General features: G+C 42.1%; 1 protein-coding gene across 1 annotated transcript; it reads right to left on the bottom strand.

Moving 5' to 3' along the window:
• Positions 1–1,122: 1,122 nt before the first annotated feature.
• On the bottom strand, positions 1,123–17,236 carry WBP11 (WW domain binding protein 11). The gene is made up of 12 exons (XM_068939407.1): positions 16,928–17,236; positions 15,198–15,319; positions 14,325–14,356; positions 13,664–13,757; positions 13,071–13,267; positions 12,298–12,431; positions 11,388–11,587; positions 10,375–10,569; positions 9,598–9,699; positions 8,407–8,712; positions 6,285–6,467; positions 1,123–5,514 (listed from the first exon to the last, which is right to left on the bottom strand). The coding sequence occupies exons 2-12, from the start codon at positions 15,259–15,261 to the stop codon at positions 5,081–5,083; spliced, it is 1,941 nt and encodes a 646-aa protein (XP_068795508.1). The 5' UTR covers positions 15,262–15,319; positions 16,928–17,236; the 3' UTR covers positions 1,123–5,080.
• Between the last annotated feature and the right edge of the window lie 500 nt (positions 17,237–17,736).

Here is a 17,736-nt window from a genome sequence, read left to right as displayed (position 1 = left end):
CCCGCGAGACCCAACGGCCCCCATTCCGGGCGGGGCCCTCGACGCCATCTTGGTGGAGGGAGGGTCACGGCCCGCAAGGGGCGAGCAGGACTGCGTGACCGCCTGGGAGTAGCAGCGGGGTCCTCTGCTAACGTCAGCTCTGTCGTTTTGGAAATTAGCCTGCCACCCACCTGAAGCTAGCGCTTCTCAAATTCTAGTAGAATATCAGAAAGACCATTTTTTTCCCTCTCTCTAAGTACTGAAACACACAGCTTCCTTTTGGAAGGTCAAAAGAGACAGCCTTTGGAAACCAGCCCTACCGCAATGTGTACCATACCAGACACGAGCATGTAACAGAATAAGCTTGTCTTGCTCCAGAAACAAACCACTGAAATAGTACTCCGGTCAAGCTAATGCAGTGTTATTTTTGAGTCTAGTGGGAAAATCATTAGAACGACAGGCTGTGATGGTTTTGCTCCACCACGATTTAGGATGACTGGCTGTTACAGGCTGGCACTTTTTCCACGAACAAAGAGATTCGGGTTCGTTTTTCCTTCCCCTTTGTTCTAAGTTGTGTGGTTCCTTTATTCCCTGACATCTCTCTCTCTCTCTTCAGTCTGTTCCCAGCAAGGCCAGACATCCTCCTCGTCTAAGCCAACAAACGCATTTGCGCTCTGGAACCAGCCCCAGCCTTCTGCTGCCCCCGGCGCAGCGCTGCCTTTTCCTCCCACTTTCCCCACAGCTCAGGCTCCTGCTCTCACTGGTGACCGCCCAGGGCGGCACCTCTCTCGGCTGCTTTCTTTGTTCCCATCCTCCTTCCTTGACGCTGTTGTAGCCTAATGTGCAGTTCCTGTAAACGCGCCTCAGCTCCTGTGATGTGGGTATCATAAAATCATTTTGAAGTGAGCAATGCAGGTGCCAGAACGTGCTGCTCACCAGGGACACCAGCGTTGTTATAGAACAGAGAAAGGCCAAAACGCCTGTTCCCACCAGGCCTCAAAAAAAAAAAAAAAAAAAAAAACTTTTCAACTAACTTCTTTTTTCCAAGAGGTTACAACAATAGGAATTTTGATCTAAACTGCTCAGAGTATTTCAGCAAGAGGGTCATGAACCAAACAAAAAGACTTTTGCAGCACACACAAAGCACTGACACAACTTGTTTATTTCCAGGCAACCAAGATCAGCTCCCTGTTCTAAAAAAAAAACTTTAATAGGATTTAGGAAGCATCTTTCATCAGCAGCATCATTCACTGGATTATGCCAAATTAATAATCTCAGGAGTCCTCTTTATTTCCATCTTTGTCCAGTCACTGATAACTCTGGCAAGCCCCATCACTTCTCGGTGCCTCAGCCCCTCCTCAGCCTGCTTCCCACCACCGTTACCTCTACTGTAAATAGCGCCCAGAGCCACCGATGAAAGATGCTACCACAAAAGCCAGGCATTATTAGAGTGAAGAATCCCAAAGCTCTGTACGAGCACACCACAAAAACAAGATACAAATCAACTAATGAAGTGGCAGAGCTGTAACCATAAAATATATATTCCTTTATGCAGCTGACAAAGAGCAAGCGTGAAACAAAGCAAGCTTTTCCCAGACAAACCAGACTGGCTTTATGTTGCCAGTTGTCCAGGGCTAAGAACATCCATTTTGTGTTTGTAAAGATGGCAAAACAGGATTACACCCATGACTAGTGCAATCATGATATAAATACATAATTATTTCCAAAGGCTGTGTTGAAACACAGACAAAAGCTCTTTCCAAATGCCACATGCTTTTTTTTTTTTTGACATTTCTATTTAATTACTAGAAATTTATTCCATTCTTCCTCAATAAATAAACTAACAGTAAGAAACATATGTATTTCACACACTTTCTCATTAAATCCTTTCCTGCCCCGTCTCAGGGTTCCGAGTCACAAAGCAGTATAAATATAGAGAAGCATTTTCCTGTATTCTCTGGACAGAAGTATAAGCACAAAACCTTACATAATTCAGCGAATGTTGAGCTGAAGCAAAGTTCTTTCACCTGTTCTTGTTGAAGGACTCCAGTCACTCAGAGTCATTACCAGAGCCCAAAAAGCCACACATGGATAAATGAAAACATTCATCTAGATGATCCAGGTAATGTCAGTTTAGGCACCAAACTGCTTTACAATCATTTCTGACTGCTTTGACTGATGCTGAAGAAAAGGTTGTCAGCAATCCGGAAAGATCACCTGGATTTGACATTCCTGCCACGGTCCATCGTTTATGCAGTTGGTGGTGAAGAAATAGTTTATTACATGAGTGAATGGACTGAAGCAAGGGCAACCACAGATCCTACTGCTCTGATAAAAACAACAGTAGTCTCCTTCTTTGTGCTCTTCCCGCTTAGAACCGTATTAAAAACAAGGAATGGAAAAAAACCCCCATATGATTTTAGCTAAAGAAAAAACAGACCAAGTCAGTAGGATGAAACCTCAGTCGCACATGCAGACAGTTTCTACACATGTGCTCCCAACTAGTCATACAACTTCCAAACTCCCATTTTTATCTGAAAACAAGAACACAACTGCTCCTGGGATATCAGACAGGAATATGAGAAGCCTCCTGTATGAAGCCAGTCCCTACAAGGGGCATTCTACCCTCAGAGTCTTCCCCTGTCCTGAGGCGGATGGGAACAGGCAGCCACTGACTTTGTCCCAAACAGGAGAAGAAGAGGTGCCTCACTTAGAGGAGAATATGGCAAATGGAACATATAAGGTTAAAAAAAAATAAAATAAAAAAAATTAAAAAAATCAGAGCAAAGTAGAAGAATAAATGAAATGAGCCAAGTGATTCCTGAAGGTTATTAATGTAAGCACACAGCAGCTAGTGAGCTTTTAGTGACTTTGGATGACAGGGAGAGAAGTCCTTTTCTCAGAATACAATTCCTATTCTCCTCAAGCTATTTCCCGAAAGGAAGGGTCAATAATCCTATTAAACACAAGGTCAGAGGTACCATAAACTAAAATTATTCCCCCTCCCACTCCCCCCCCCACAAAAAAATCACCATTTTCACATTTCACTTATTAATGAATAAAGATAAAATATAAATAACCTTAAAATAAACCAGAAAGGATATCCCTAAATGTAACTTTAAAAAAAAATTAAAACAATACTCCACAACTGCAATTGGATCCTAAACCATGAAGAGAACCATTGTACAAACTTATTTGTTTGTATCCAGAATTGCATAAAACAGAACTGAAAGTTTTCAAGTGTAACTAAGTTTGGGTAACTAATAATTGTGGTTGTCACCTTAAAAGGGACTTAATCTGAAAGCACTGAACATTCAGCTAAGGCTGATGCTTATATCTCAAATGATGCCTATAGTTGGCTATCCAGTAGTCTGGCAGCCCAAGACTAGCAGAAATTTTCTTAATTAAAACAAAAAAGTCACTACATAGTCTGGATATATTCATCTAGAAATTGATACATGGTCAGAGGGCTCACTTTTAAGCCACTAAGACTCACTACAAGCACTTTAACAAAAACAACTAAGGTTTTTTTTCAGTCTTACATTACAAGTATAATTTAATAGATGTATTCAGACTTACACTTTTTTTTTTTAATTACAAAACCCTGCAGGATAAAGACTCCTATATAAATATGCAACTACCAGTATTAATTTGGTGCTTAAGTACAGTATTTCAGACAAAACTTATATGTTTTGATAATACAATTCTCTCTGAAGAAGCAATTCATTTGGGGAAGACTTATTGTCAACACAATCCCACAAGTCTTCAAGTGGATTTGTCTACATGATCCCAAGAGGTTTTTCTCAGTCTGTTTTAAATAAGAATAAATTTGCTTCTTGCAGATGGTAAGGGTTATTGGAATATATTTGACTGACAGCATAATGAATGAAGTTAAAGGTGTTTTTCAGTCAAGAGAGAAAGAATGCTTTTTTAGGCTAGAAAATGAAAGTCCTTAAAAAAAGAAAAAAATGCAGTTTAAGAACACTAACCTCACAGAATTTGCATCTACTGATTTAAAAACAAAAAAAAGTGTAAAGCTTGTAAAATTATTTGTCAAGATCTTAAAACTGTTTACCTATTTTTATGTAAGATAAGCTAAGTCCAAGATGCATCCAGTGAATATCTAAGACTTTATATCAAGTAAACCTTTCTATAAGAGTATATGAAAAGAAAAAAAGGGGGGGGGTTGTAATTATTAAGAGTACTTCAGGACTTAAATTTCTACTATCCATCAGCAAAGGATGGATCAGCAAAGAATATATGAGACTTCAGTAAAAGGATAATATATATATAGATATATAAATTATTTACAACATAGCTATTGCTCTGCTTTTGTGAGGCTCAGAACACCTATTATCTTCCCCAAAGGCTATGAAGAGTTTCCTCCCTTTCCATTCATATGCTAGATTTACACAGATCACAAGGAAACTGGTATTTTGATACACTGAACATTTATTGTCTTGCACAAGACAAAATGAAATTTCCCCTGTCAGTTAAAAGCCATCAAGATGACTGTAGAGGGGACAGGGTTGCAAAATTCCAGTGTACAGTATACGCAACAAATTACCTCCCTGACTACCCTGGAAGAAAAAATGATTGATCAATCTCACTGCAACTAAAAAAGAGACCAGGATTATAAAATATTTACAGAAAAAAACAGTACAGAAAATAAAAACTTGAGAACCATGTATGTGTATGAAATCCTGCTAGCATTCTTCTGGCTCCTTAAAAGTTTGCTCCACTACCCTCACCAGAGCATTCATGAAATGAAAGGCTTCCCAAGCAGAGCACTATCATATCCCCTCAGAGTACCATAACCTCCCACCAAGGAAGGAGGAGGACTCGAGGAAAGCTGCATCACCTTCTTGACTGTAATTTCCTTCCACTAAGTGGACATGCTAGCTCTGAAAGGAGGTCCCCTGTCACGCCCCATCTGCAGCAGTCTCTGCTCAGAGCATACTGGCAAGTTAACCTGTGGGTAGGGAACTATTTCGTCATGTGAGCCCTCTCACTGCTTGCAGGAGGGCCTTTTCTTCTCTTCCCTCTGTGGGAGTCTGATCTGTGTTCAGAGGGCAGGAAAGCTGACTAGGACTATGACAGGTCACAGGAGACCTTCCATTTCCTTCATGAAGGCTTCATACACATCATCCTTTGTCTGTACAGAGATAGGGGCAGACGATCCAGCCTTAGGGGCTGCTTTGGTTAATGGGAGAGCAGGCTCATCATCTGTTTTTCTCTGGGAGGCAGCTGAAGCCCCTTTATTCTCCCGGCGCACTCGCAAGGCAGTGGGCACAAAGCGAGTGATCTCTGCCTTGGGGTTAGTGATCTGCGGCTTGGCACTGATAGTGGCTGTAGCTTTCTTCTCGATGGTGGCCGCACTGGTGTCATCCGCCTTGGGACGCTGAATCAAGCTCGGTGGGGCACTCAGCACCCCAGGATTTGGAATGGGAGCTGGTGGGAAAAGCCCAGGTGGGGCAGGTCCTAACGGAGGCACCAAAGGTGGCCGTAACATGCCCGGGCGAGGAGGAGGGATACCTGCAAGACGAAAAGAAAGTATGAGCTGACTCCACACTGGGAGCCTGAAAATCTTTGACAGAAAAGTGCACAGGCTCAAAAAGTAAAGAAACATCAACAAGATACAATAGCGCTGGCTTCAGAAACTGTTTTCAATCCTGCACCAACCATGGTTCCCAATAGGAAGAAAGAAGGAAGAAAAGTTGAGGAAAGAAAAGTGCTGCTCAGACTTTGAAATCTACTGGACCTCTTTCAAATTCCCTAGTTTCTAAGCTGAAAACAAAGTTTCTTGGCCAGCCACTTGGCTGAAACTTCAGAACCATCAGAAATATATGGTCTGGCAGCATAAACTCCCCATCATTATTGCACTCTGGATTATTCAGAAGTTACTCAGAAACTTCTGGTATTATTCAGAAATACAGTCCAGGAAAATTGTAAACTCTAAATTGCACCCCCTTCCTTTTTTTTTTTTTTTTAAGTGACAGATTTCTTGCCAGCAAACTACACACAGCAATATTGAATTACTTATTATTATTATATAGGAAGAGAGATAGCTACAAGGGACCAACCAGGAACAACTTCATAAGGGCATGCTTTTAGCCCCACAGAGAGGAATACAGACAAAATTGGTAACAGGGCACTATGTAAAGCCAAAAGGTATATGCATTCTCTCCTCCCACCCCTACCTCCCCAAATCAGATTTACTGGCTTGATCATCACAGTAAAGGTTCTAAGTGTACTAGGATAATAAAGCAGGGAGAGACCCTGCTCCAAAGCAAACAAAGATTTACCTGGTGGGGCAGGAGGTGGCAAACGAGGAGGGGGCCCACGTGGAGGAGGGCCTGGGGGCAGACCTGGTGGAGGACCAGGGGGAGGGCCAGGTGGTCGCCCAGGCGGAGGGCCTGGCGGTAGAAGTCGAGGTAAAGGCCCACGCAGCCCTGGTAACCCAGGAGGTCTCAGGAACGGAGGAGCTCCTGAAAGCATACATACAAAAAAGAAAATTCTTTAATGGATAAAAGAACCGTCACATCAGGTAACACTGAAGACCCTCGAGACAAACTCAAAAGCTGTGTCTATTACTAGCCAGCTGCCAGATTAAATACATCTTCTGAAAGCCTCAAGAAGAGACAACAGTCCTAAGTCAGAGAAAAGTTTCTTGGTAGTAATCAGGTGTAAGTATCTTTTTCCACTATCTGTGGAAAAACTCTGCACCCCCCTTAAGAGGCCTGGTGCTAGGCCCTTTTAAACTCCTGGTACTTCCCAACTGCACTAAAAACCAAGGTGACCGATTTGATGAGCAGGTCATGTGAGTGAATCACTTTGTTCACACTAGTTGTTGTATGAATGCCAGAAGTTTTTCAGTAAATGAACATTTCAGTGATACTGTATTAAACCTCAAAATCCTGCCACAGTTGGTTTGTCAGGTGACCCTAACAACTTGCCTTCTTCAAGAGTACAAGTGCAGCTCTGACATCACAGTCACATACTTCAGATATATATATAACATCCTGATGTACTCACCCCCAGTCAAATATAATGGAACAAGCCCTCTTCCTTATCCCCAAAAGCTAATTTATTAGGTGCCATTTTTTTGATAAACAATCACTTTGTCATGCAGCTGAATTGAGTTCAAAGTCGTTCTGCTCTTAGAACCACACTAAACAGGTGTCATTTCAAAGGTTTCATCATTTCTCCTCTTCAGATTTGTTCAGAAAGATAACTGCATGCTCCAGAATGTATCTTATTCCCAATTAACCATACACTCAACCACACGCTTCCTTTCCTCTTGGTGCTGCTTGGAAAAGGGCTTTTCCCCATGTACTGTAGCAATAGCCGAGAACTGCTATTGAGCTGAGGATGTTTGAATATCAACAGTTAAAAATAAAAGAACTTCTCACTCTGGAATCTAATTGCCCTTCTGGCCTGAAAAGCAGCACAAAAAAACCAAACTTGCTGTAATGAAAGTAACTGTTTTAAAGTTCGCTCACTCCCCACCCCCTCCCATCCCAGAAGATATCAGAAAGAAAATTGAAGGTAGTGGAGAGGAGGAGAAATATCAGAAAGAACTTTGCTTTCTCCCCACCGCCACCTTGTTAAATCATGTTGTTAGTGTGCCATATAGAATAAAATACCTTAAAATCATTGTATATACGCTTCTTCACTATACTCCAACTGAAATATTGGTTTTTGTGATGTAAGTATAAAAGCTCAAGGAGTAGATTTAAATACATTTTTTATTACTAATCAAACTGTTATCCAGTTCAGGTAAATGGTAACTCCACTAACTTACAGAAAATAAATTGCTATCTTTCTCTAGATCCAAGAAACTCAGGTGCTTGCCCTCCAAAAAAAATAGTTCACCTTAAAAAAAAAACCTGATACTGATCGGATGCTAGTAGTCTTTAGGCCTCCCAATATTGATGAAGTTCAATTTTAATGCTTATTTCATCCGAGAACGGTTTTCTTCCCTAATAAGACCAAAATACCTTCAGAGAGAGAAATAACAGAAGTCTTCATACTGTAGCCTATTTAAAAATAAAATGGATAGTAGCTCCCAAGCTTCTTTAACCTTTCCTCATTTGGGGGCCAGGGTATCAGTAGAGAGGCACATGCCACTCTGTGGGCTTCTCCACAGTCCAACACTGGCTCTGCTGATGATGATCAGTGTTAGTGCTACAAATGAGCTAGTATCATCAGGCTGACTATAGCTACAGTGGTCTGATGCCTCAGAAGCGCGGTGCAGCAACAACAGATGCAAGAGACCATGTACGCGTCTCAGCAACTGCCACACTGAGCTTTTGTTCCTGAACCATAATAGTTCCCCGTTCTGCAGCTTCATAACCCCCAACTAAACAACAGTCTGCGGTACTGAGTGCCTACAACCTTCAAACCAGAGAAAAATCAAGTGTATACCTGGTGGAGGGCCAGGAGGAAGGCCGGTGGGTGGGCCTGGGGGCCTCAGTGGAGGGGCCGGAGGTGGTCCTAGAGGAGGTGGCCCAGGCATAGGAGGTGCCTGTATCTGAGTTGGAGGAACAGGCTGTGGAGGAGGTTGCTGCTGTTGGGCCTGGGAGGTTGCGGTAGATGATCCAGTCTCTGCAAGAGTTTCCTCACTGTGTTGTTGTTGTTGTGACGTCTCCTCAGATTCTGAGTCCTCTTCCTCCTCCTCCTCTTCTTCTGAATATTCCTCCACTTCTCTCCCTTCCTCTGGGATTTCCTGACCTGAAAACAGTCATATTTATAAAATCAGCTCTCAGCTACTATCTTTTTTGAATACTACAAAGAAACTCAAGTACATAAAATAAGAAAAAAAAGAAAAGCTTTACTTTGAAGGAAAAATAAAATCAACCATGTTTAACTACTACACAGCAAAAGCAAAAGCAGCACAGAGCTCTAGGGAGTGCTGCCACCTACAGCTATACTTCCCTGTGGAGGCTAAAACTACCACCAAACCTCAACTTGTGCTATGTAATACAGCAGCACAAAAAAAGAAGACAGAGCAACTTCCTATGACCACCTGAAGTATGGGGGAAAACAAATAGAACAGATTTGATTTAGCCTCTGAAATAAATATAATCGTCACATCTCCAAAAAACTCTAGTCCTTCTAAAAGATGGGGGCATCCTTCTGAAGAAGAGCACCTTGATTTTCATGGTTAGTTTCTTCTACAGATTTTAGACTGAGCATACAGACAACTCACATTTGCTTTTTTATTAAGAGGTTCATATTTCACTTGAGCAGCTGTTCAAGAAGATTAAGCAAAACAAAGTTTAGAAATTAAGCAACAAAATCCAAGTACATACGAAAATATGAAAGATTCTTCTGTAACTTCAACTCTGCTATGTGAAACTCTCATCCCCATGGTCTGATGCCTCAAAAGCACAGTGCAGCAGTGGTCTCATGTTACTAGACTACATGCCTGCCTGCCTGCCTGCCCACCAACCCCTCCTCAAAACACTAACCACAGCTTTCACACTGTAAGATGTGCTAAGAGCATATAAAATATCTCATAAAGTGAAAATGTTACAAACAAAGCAAGTTCACCGGAGGAACTTTTAACTGCAACTCAAATAGCATTCTCCACTTAGATATATCTGTATCACTCACCTGCCATTCGCAACATCATGGCCTGGAGTGGAGTCAGTTCTTTCATGTTCTTCTTCTTCTTCCGTGACTTCCCAGGCATGTCTGCAAATCGCACACTATGACCTGGGGAAAAGCAAGCATGGGGGGAGGGGGAGGAAGAAGAAAAAAGATAAATGGAAGTTTTCTACCAGGTGTGGATAATATTTCATTTTAAAGTAATGTTCCTATGTAAGTGTTAACAGTGGTATTACTGACTTTAAATTTTACTAACCTCCACCACTGGTAGAATTCTCTACTAATTGAATTCCCCCAGACAAATCAAGGAAAAAAAAAAAAAGATATCCAAAAGCATTGGTAATGTGAAATTTAGTCACTTTAAAAGTATTATTCAAATCACTAAAGAGTTACAATGCTTTACACTGAGGCTTATTTTCTGTAGGGTCCTGTGCCAATTCAATGTTTTAGGCCAAACATGATTTGTGACCTTAATAGTCTAATTCAACTGTTAAGAAGGCAGCTCAACCTGAAAAGCATGAGGCACACTCAAGATACTTCACATCTGGATAGTTTCATACAGGGCCATTTATTAAGAAAAATATCTTCAAATTCTTCAAGTGAAATTTAGGAGAGCTAGAACAGATTTAATTTGCTACATACGTATGTGTGTGTGTGTGTGTGCCTACACACACGCACGTACATATGCACACACACTTTAAGTTAGGAACACAAACACAACCTATGTTAAATAATATTGCTCTTCTGACAAATCAAAATCCCATCCACAACTTCCCAACAGACCTGTTTTCTTCTCTTCGCCACCTTCCCGCTCCTTGTCATTATCACGATGCAGAAAATCCTCGGCTTCACTGTCTGCATCTGACCTATCGCTATCGCTGTCATCACTGCTCTCATCGTGCTTGTCTTGATCCATATCCTCAGGATAGCCTTCATCTTCGCTGGTACTGGAGATATCATCATCATGCCCTCGCTGTCCTGCAGAAAGCGGCGTATTAGGAAATGCATAAATTCCAAATACACAGGCATGAAAGAGTATTTTACAAGTCAGCAGTTCGAAAACCTCCATATCAATAGAATGGACGCTTTGTCATTCCTCTATTCTTTAATACGTTATTAAGGAATATTCTGGAGATTCTGTTCATAAGCTTTCTGATTCCTCTAAACCTGCTGGTTAATTTGCATAGCAAACAGGTAAAGACAACTCCCATCCAGAACTCACTGGTTCATTTCTATTCAGCAATTTCTCCTCCTTTGAAATACTTTGATCTTTTCCGGTACAGAGGAAAGACGATCACTTCATTGACAAAAGCTTCTAGACATGATACAGTAACTGCATGAAAAAGGGGAGTCCAGGTTCTCCTAGCAAGTGCATACTCAGGTTTGTTTCAGTTTTCTTGAAAAAGGAAGAGACTTCTGAGAAAGTTAAAAAATGTGTTTTTATGAGCGTGTGCACACACGCACACACCCTGCAACGTTTCAGCCTTGTTAAGACTGCAGCGGAAGATACCTAGCCTATGCAACATAACGAAGAAAACAAGTATCTGAAAGTTTTAATTAGTTTCAGCATTTGAAAAATACAGACGCTAACAAAACTGCAGATATTAAATTATGAAATATACCAAAATCACCTCACTGGCACAATCACTTAGGATGAAACCCTCCTCAGGTGGTATAAACACCCATATTTCCCAGAGAATACCTTGGCTAAGGCACACTTTGTTCACAGTAGAACTATCCGTAGCAAAAACGGAGAAGCCTAGGAAAAATCCAGACAAAGATAAGGAAGTCTTTACCTGCTTCAGAACTGTAAGAAATCTCCTCTTCTCGCCTTCGAGGAGCCATCTCCAAGGTGAAACCCACCTTACGCCCATACATCTGTAGGACCTGAGGTGGGGGTGGCCCTGGAGGAGGTCCAGGGGGCTTCCTCCCTGGAGGTAAACGTGGAACACCAAGCCCAGGAGGTGGAAGTACAGAAATGGCCCGAATTGGTGGTCTGGGAATAACAAAGGAAACAAACCCAGGAAAACACAGACATACACAAACATGAGATTAATAGAATTCTTTAGTGCTTCTTTCACCATTGCTTCTACAGAAACATTCTGTGCACAGATGTGAACATTAAGGAAAAAAAAAAAAAACAAACACACTTTGCCTCAAGGAGTTTACAACCTCATACCAAACACAGTTGATGAAGATCAGACAACCTCATACCAAACACAGTTGATGAAGATCAGACAAAAGAAAGCTTCTCAGAAGATAATTTAAGAGAAGACTGAAATAGACTGAATACTGAATCCCATCACAGAAGCTGCATGAAGACCTCAGAAAGTTAGTGAAAACAGAAGACTATTCTGAAAGAAATAGTCTAGAGTAAGAAACCACGCTAACAAGTAAAGTAGAAGCTTAAACTGAATACTAGCAAAACAGAAGAAAACATATAGAGTAACTTAAGGGAGCATTTAAGTTCAAGTAATGTGGCAGGGCTTTAAGCTGAGTGTACTGCTCAAATCAGCTTAAACAAAAAGTGTAATACTAGGCAAAGATTAAGAAGAGCTATGACCAAAAAAAAAAAAAAAAGAAAGTACAATTCACTCTCTCGGAATTTCCACTTTCCAAATATTACCTCTACCAGTAACACCTAGCTCCCCCCAGTAATATAAGTGCTACTTTTCACTTTCCCTCCAAGCTTCTTTTTCCTCTTACCCATAGGCTGATGTCTTCTTGAGGATAGAAGGTGGTTGGGCCCCAGGAAGGGGAATGTCCTGTATGAGGATGTTGGAGGGTGCATGAGGCATGTCTGGTAAGGGGATACTTTCCACTTCAACGTGCTGAGCATTCTGGGGAGGTGAAGAGAGAGAAAGAGAGAGAGAGAGAGAGAGAGAAAGAGAGAGAGAATGGGTTAATCCCACAGAAGCTATACCAAGCAGCTTCTTTACACTATAGGATACAGAACACATGGGACCTGCTATCACTTGCCAAAGGTGCCTGTTCTGATAGCATCTTATCTTGCAGTAGTCCATGAAAGCCAAAGATATTTGGAGAAAATCAATAGGAAAAGCCTCCAGTGCAAGACATATCACATGCAGGACACCTGCAAAACCCAGCCAGGCTTCCATCCCCTTTTAGACCTTCAGCCCCCAAAGCAAAGATGCTGCAGTCAAGTATGCCTGTATCTCCTGATTATCCAGAAGGCATAAATCGCAGGCTGCTGCATGTTCCAAAGCAAAATCTTATAAATATTTGCACTTGGGCAACATTATGTTCTCCAATATGGTAGGGAGGAATTTCAAAGGAAGCTCTTTAAATGAATGCCAGAGGATTCTCATTACTTCCACCAACAGATGTAGCTGAAATTCACAGAGCAATCTACTGCATTTTCACAGATAAAGCTCCCTTCATTTGTAACTGCAACACCTGAAGAGGAGACAAAGTGTACACTACCGCAGTTACAAGCCTATAATAATAAGCAGCATTACCTTGACAGCATCAAAATACTGGCTGAGTTGTGATCTCTTCTGCTCATACTCCACTTCCAACTTGCGCAGCTCTTTATAGATGTCAGGATTCTCCTTTTCATAGAGCCGCAAGATACGCTCGAAAGTCTCACGTAGTTTTTTGCGTTTATCCTTTAACACTTTTTCATTAAGTTGTGGCTGCTGCACTGGGTTAAATTCTAATCCAAGACAACAACAAAAATGAAAAAAAAAATCAGAAGTTACTCTACAATTGTGATGAATGAAACAACTTTAAAGCAAATAACCTCTAATTCCTTTTTTCAGGAAATCTTCAGCCTTAAGACAACCCCTTCCTTCAACTCTAATCTGCCACACAACCTTCTCAGTCTTTATTGCAGCCATCTTCTCCAAAAATGTTGCCTTCAAAGACAACAGATCACTTGAAATCATGAACTCCTTAATCACTCATAGAGTCTCCCTCTCAAACTTTCTGATAGAAAAGAAATAAGGTTACTTTGGTTCTTTTAGTCTCTCAACTGTCCCTTAAAACTATTCTTCTGTGTCTACAAAAAAAACCCACTGCTTAAGTCCAACAGTCAGTACTACTCACTCACCCATCTCATCCAATTTTTCCATGTCCCGGATAATCTGCTTTGGATCTTTCATCTTTAGTACAGCTGCTCGTACCATCATCCGCTGCTTTTTGTTCTGAGAATAGCGAGATCAAGGAGATGAGAAAAACGTCACAGAAGAGACAGAACCTTTGTATCAGACTTCTCTCTCCACACTCCCAGCCTGAAGAAAAAGGCATTTCAAAATGCCTTGCTTTTGATTGTACTGTGGCTAGTATTTGCAAAGGTAATTAAAACTACTTGGAGTTTTAATTCCACTCTATTTATAAATGCTTCCATAATTCATTCACTCCAATTAAGATGCACATAATCAGCAAGTTAAACCAAAGGGGTACAATAAAACATACCAACAAATATGTAAGGTTTTTCTAATTTCTAAGAACTTACAATAATGCTTTGAAAAGTCTTAATCATCTCAAGTCTTGGTCATCTCAAGTTAAATAGTAGATTAAAGAGATACTGTTACTCAAAATCGAATTTCTATTTTCTTCAAGTATTTGTTTAAATAGTATTTTCCAAAGTGAATCTTGCACAATCAACTGAAACATCTGCAGTCTACTCATCGGTCATGGCCCATTACTATTACAAACATGATGCACAGTACAGGGGATGCCAAATAAATGTTCCTGTTTGCTTTACTTACCTTCTTTAGTTCCCTTTTCCGAGCTTCCTTGCCTAGAGAGGGAGAAAAAAGGAAAACAAAATAACAACTTGAAAGAGACAATTGCGTCCATGAAGAACCTCTCCCTCAACAGGATTACTGCCTTATTTCTCAACAGCTGACTCTTTACACAAAAACATAAATAAACATTTTTATCTCATCTTCCCATTGAGAAAGCAATAAGGCTAGAAATAAAATTTTATATATAGAAAGAAAAAGATTGGAAATCTCCATGCCTTGTCTGTTTCTATATAGAAAAGAACTACAGACAGCAAGTCATAATGATATTTCCAGTCACGAAAGCATTGCTGCCCAGAAGCCGCCTGTAACAACAGACAATGAATTGCGCTTTAAAACAAAATACGCTTTGAATACACATCTGAAATAAAGCATATTCACAATGGCAGTCTGGGTACTCCTATCTGCTTGGTGTTGATAACAAGCCAAACACATTACCAGAAGAAAAAAACAGCATTAGATGATTTCCTCATCCAGCCAGAGTATTTACAAAATTCAACACATTCCTCAGATTCTAGCTTCAGACAGATTAACCATGCCACAATAAATTTGCAGTTTAGCTGACAGCTAAGTAAAAAGACTTTAGAATATTTATAACTAAAGCAAAAGCTAAGAGGTAAATACAGCACAGCAGCAACAGCATGCAAGCAAGCAGCTTTCTTGGGAATTTTTTTTATACCAGCCAAAATGAAGATAATATTTCTGAAATTTGAGGAAATCAGTTCATATTCACATATGAGGACTTTTCTTCTCAGATAAAGGTTTTTTTGTTCTGTTTTTAAATCTGTCACTCCAGGACCCCACATTCACATCCATTTAGCTTTTACAGATACTTACGGGCCTGATCTGTGGGATTCATGAACTTCCCACTCTTGGTGGATGATGTAGATCTCCGCCCCATTTTGACTTCTTTTCTTCTGTCTCCGAAAAAGAAAAAAAAAAAAGAAAGAGAGAGAGACCTGGAAAAGATAACAGTTTAATATCCTATGCAGCAATAGCTTGAGAATTATTATTCCTCCTCTCCAAATCAGTAGGTTACTCCCCCAAATACTTGTCAGCTCTTCAAATCCCAGTGCAACTTCAGGCATTTATAACAGAATCATCCTATTTTTAATCAACAATCACACAGTTTGTTATTCACTTCAAGAGTCAAGTCAAGAAGCTTCTGGCTTATGTCATTTGGGGAAAGGGTGGAGGGGAAATCACACGTACTATGCTTTTCTAAGAGCACATCAGAGACCTCGTTTTTCATTTACTCCCACAAGAGCTCTCCAGTTTTTCCCCTTTCCAATCCTCTCCATTTCATATGCTTCCCGCAAATTTCCTCCTTTCCTCACTCCTAAGCTGTCCACGATTCCTCTCCTCAGTACACACTGTATCCAGCAACAAGTATTCTGCACACATTCACATCTCTTTCTCCTCACTACAGACTACTGCCATGTTACTGCCCTTATGCTGTCTACCTCCATACATCCAGCAGTATCATTTTAAGCTATGTTAAGATGGGCAGAGAAAGGAAAAATTATTCTAGGAAGAGTTACTTTCTGTCCTCAAACAGTTTTTTAACTTACAGATGACTACAGGGATGTCATAGCTACAGCTGTGCATGCCCCCTTTCTCACAGTTCTAATCTGTATTTTCTTCCCCCTCAACGCAAAACACCACCACAAAAAAAAATACACAGCAGGTTCCACCCCCAAAATTAAAACATCCTCTGAGAACTTTGAGTTGATAGGATGCAGCTTTGGAGTCACCATACTGCACCTAAACAGGCAGTGTCCAAACACAGTGAAAGACTTCACAAGTTCAGTCCAAAGCTCTCGATACCCTTGCTGCAGCTTGCGCTACACGTTCTTCTCCTCTCATTGCAAAAGCTGCCACTTTCAAATCACTACTGATTCATGTACCTCCTCTCATCTACTATAAAGAAATTTAAGCGTAAATCTTATTCAGGATTTCAGCACCTCACAGAATAGATTCCTAACAAGCTCCAAGGACTGACTGCACTCAGTGCACTGATTAGCAGAAGTGCACAGAACTCACGGTTCATACTACCAGACTATGCAAACAGGCCAATTGTGAGCAACAGCACCCCACAATCTGTAATCGCCAATAATACATATTTCCTACTTACAAAAAAAATTACATTGATAGATTTTTTTGTAAGACGTTGCCATTTCTTTCGCTAGGAATGCTTAGAAGATAGATGTAGAGTTGCACATGCACGCTGCACCTCCCAGATTTCTAATATTCATAGAGGAGAGGAACAGAGAGGATAATAAACTTCTTAAATTTAAGTCCTCGATCCCAACTCCTTTAGGGCACAAACCAAAGAGGTTCAACACAACAAGTCAAGAGAGCACAGAATAACCCGGGGATGGGGGAAAATTTATGTTGATTGATCGCTAGGGAAGAGAGGCAGAAAGTGTCCCATGAGGAACACGACAGTCTCCTTCCCCCTCCCCCAATCGGGGGGGGGGGGTGGAAGGGGGAGAGAAGAGAGGGTAGTACCCTATGCCGCCTTCCCCTGCCCGCTTCACCTCCCCTCCCAGCGCCGCTCCTCTCACCCTGCGCCTGGCCGGGCCGCGCGGCTCCCTCCCGCCGCCGCCGCGGCCTCTATAACGGCCGCGCTTCTCGCTGCTGCGGCCGCGCCGCCATCTTGAACCGGGACCGAGTGGCGCGCCGCCGTAAAGCGCGACTGCCGTGCCGCGCCGCCCAGAACCGCGCTCCGGAAGTAGCAGCCTAGCGCGCCATTTCGGACTCTATGATTCCGCTCCTCTTCTCTTCCTCTATGGTTCGGCGGGCGGGCGGGGTGGGGTCGCGCGGCGGAGGGGACAGGCCCGCACCGCCCCGCGAGGGCGGGGCGGGGCGGGGCTCGGTGCGCCGCGCGCGGGCCCGGGGCCACGTGACCTGGGTGTCCGTTAGGCGCGGCCGTTGCCTCAGGGGCCTCAGGCAGGGGAGGCGCTCTAGCTCTGGGCGGGGGGAAGCGGGTCTCTCCCTGCCCCTGGGAGCCAGGGGGGGCAGCGAGGGCAGGCTGTGCGGCTGGAGGGGAGGGAAAGCTCAGGGAGGAGGTCATACCCTGACAGGGAATTATCTGAAAGAAAAAACTGGGGAGGCAGGAGGCACGGAAGGTGCTCGGGGTGGAGTGGGATTACAAAAACTGGGAGGTTAAAAAAAGAGAGGAGAAGGGTAGGGAAAGGTGTGCAGAGTGAGCCTGGGTGGTGTGATGTTCGGGCTGTAGCATCTGGGGTTACAGTTTAAACTGATGATGGTTTGACTGCTTTGGGAGGAAAAGGCAATATAAGTTTGAGCCTTTATGAGATTTTTTTCACTGTTTAATAGATGCTAGGCAGAGGTTATTTTCCCTCTGAGCAAC

The sequence above is a fragment of the Struthio camelus genome, chromosome 1 (genome assembly GCF_040807025.1).
Source record: "Struthio camelus isolate bStrCam1 chromosome 1, bStrCam1.hap1, whole genome shotgun sequence".
NCBI lineage: Eukaryota > Metazoa > Chordata > Aves > Struthioniformes > Struthionidae > Struthio > Struthio camelus.
Note: the sequence above shows the minus strand (reverse complement) of the source record. Positions and strands in the feature narration are given on the sequence as shown.

Excerpts from the sequence above, each read along its gene's own strand:
- WBP11 (XM_068939407.1), bottom strand. The coding sequence starts at position 15,261 with ATGGGGCGGAGATCTACATCATCCACCAAGAGTGGGAAGTTCATGAAT. Across the intron at positions 12,432-13,070 it reads AGTATTTTGATGCTGTCAAG|AATGCTCAGCACGTTGAAGT; the intron begins GTAATGCTGCTT and ends TCACCTCCCCAG. Across the intron at positions 8,713-9,597 it reads CATGATGTTGCGAATGGCAG|GTCAGGAAATCCCAGAGGAA; the intron begins GTGAGTGATACA and ends GACTGTTTTCAG.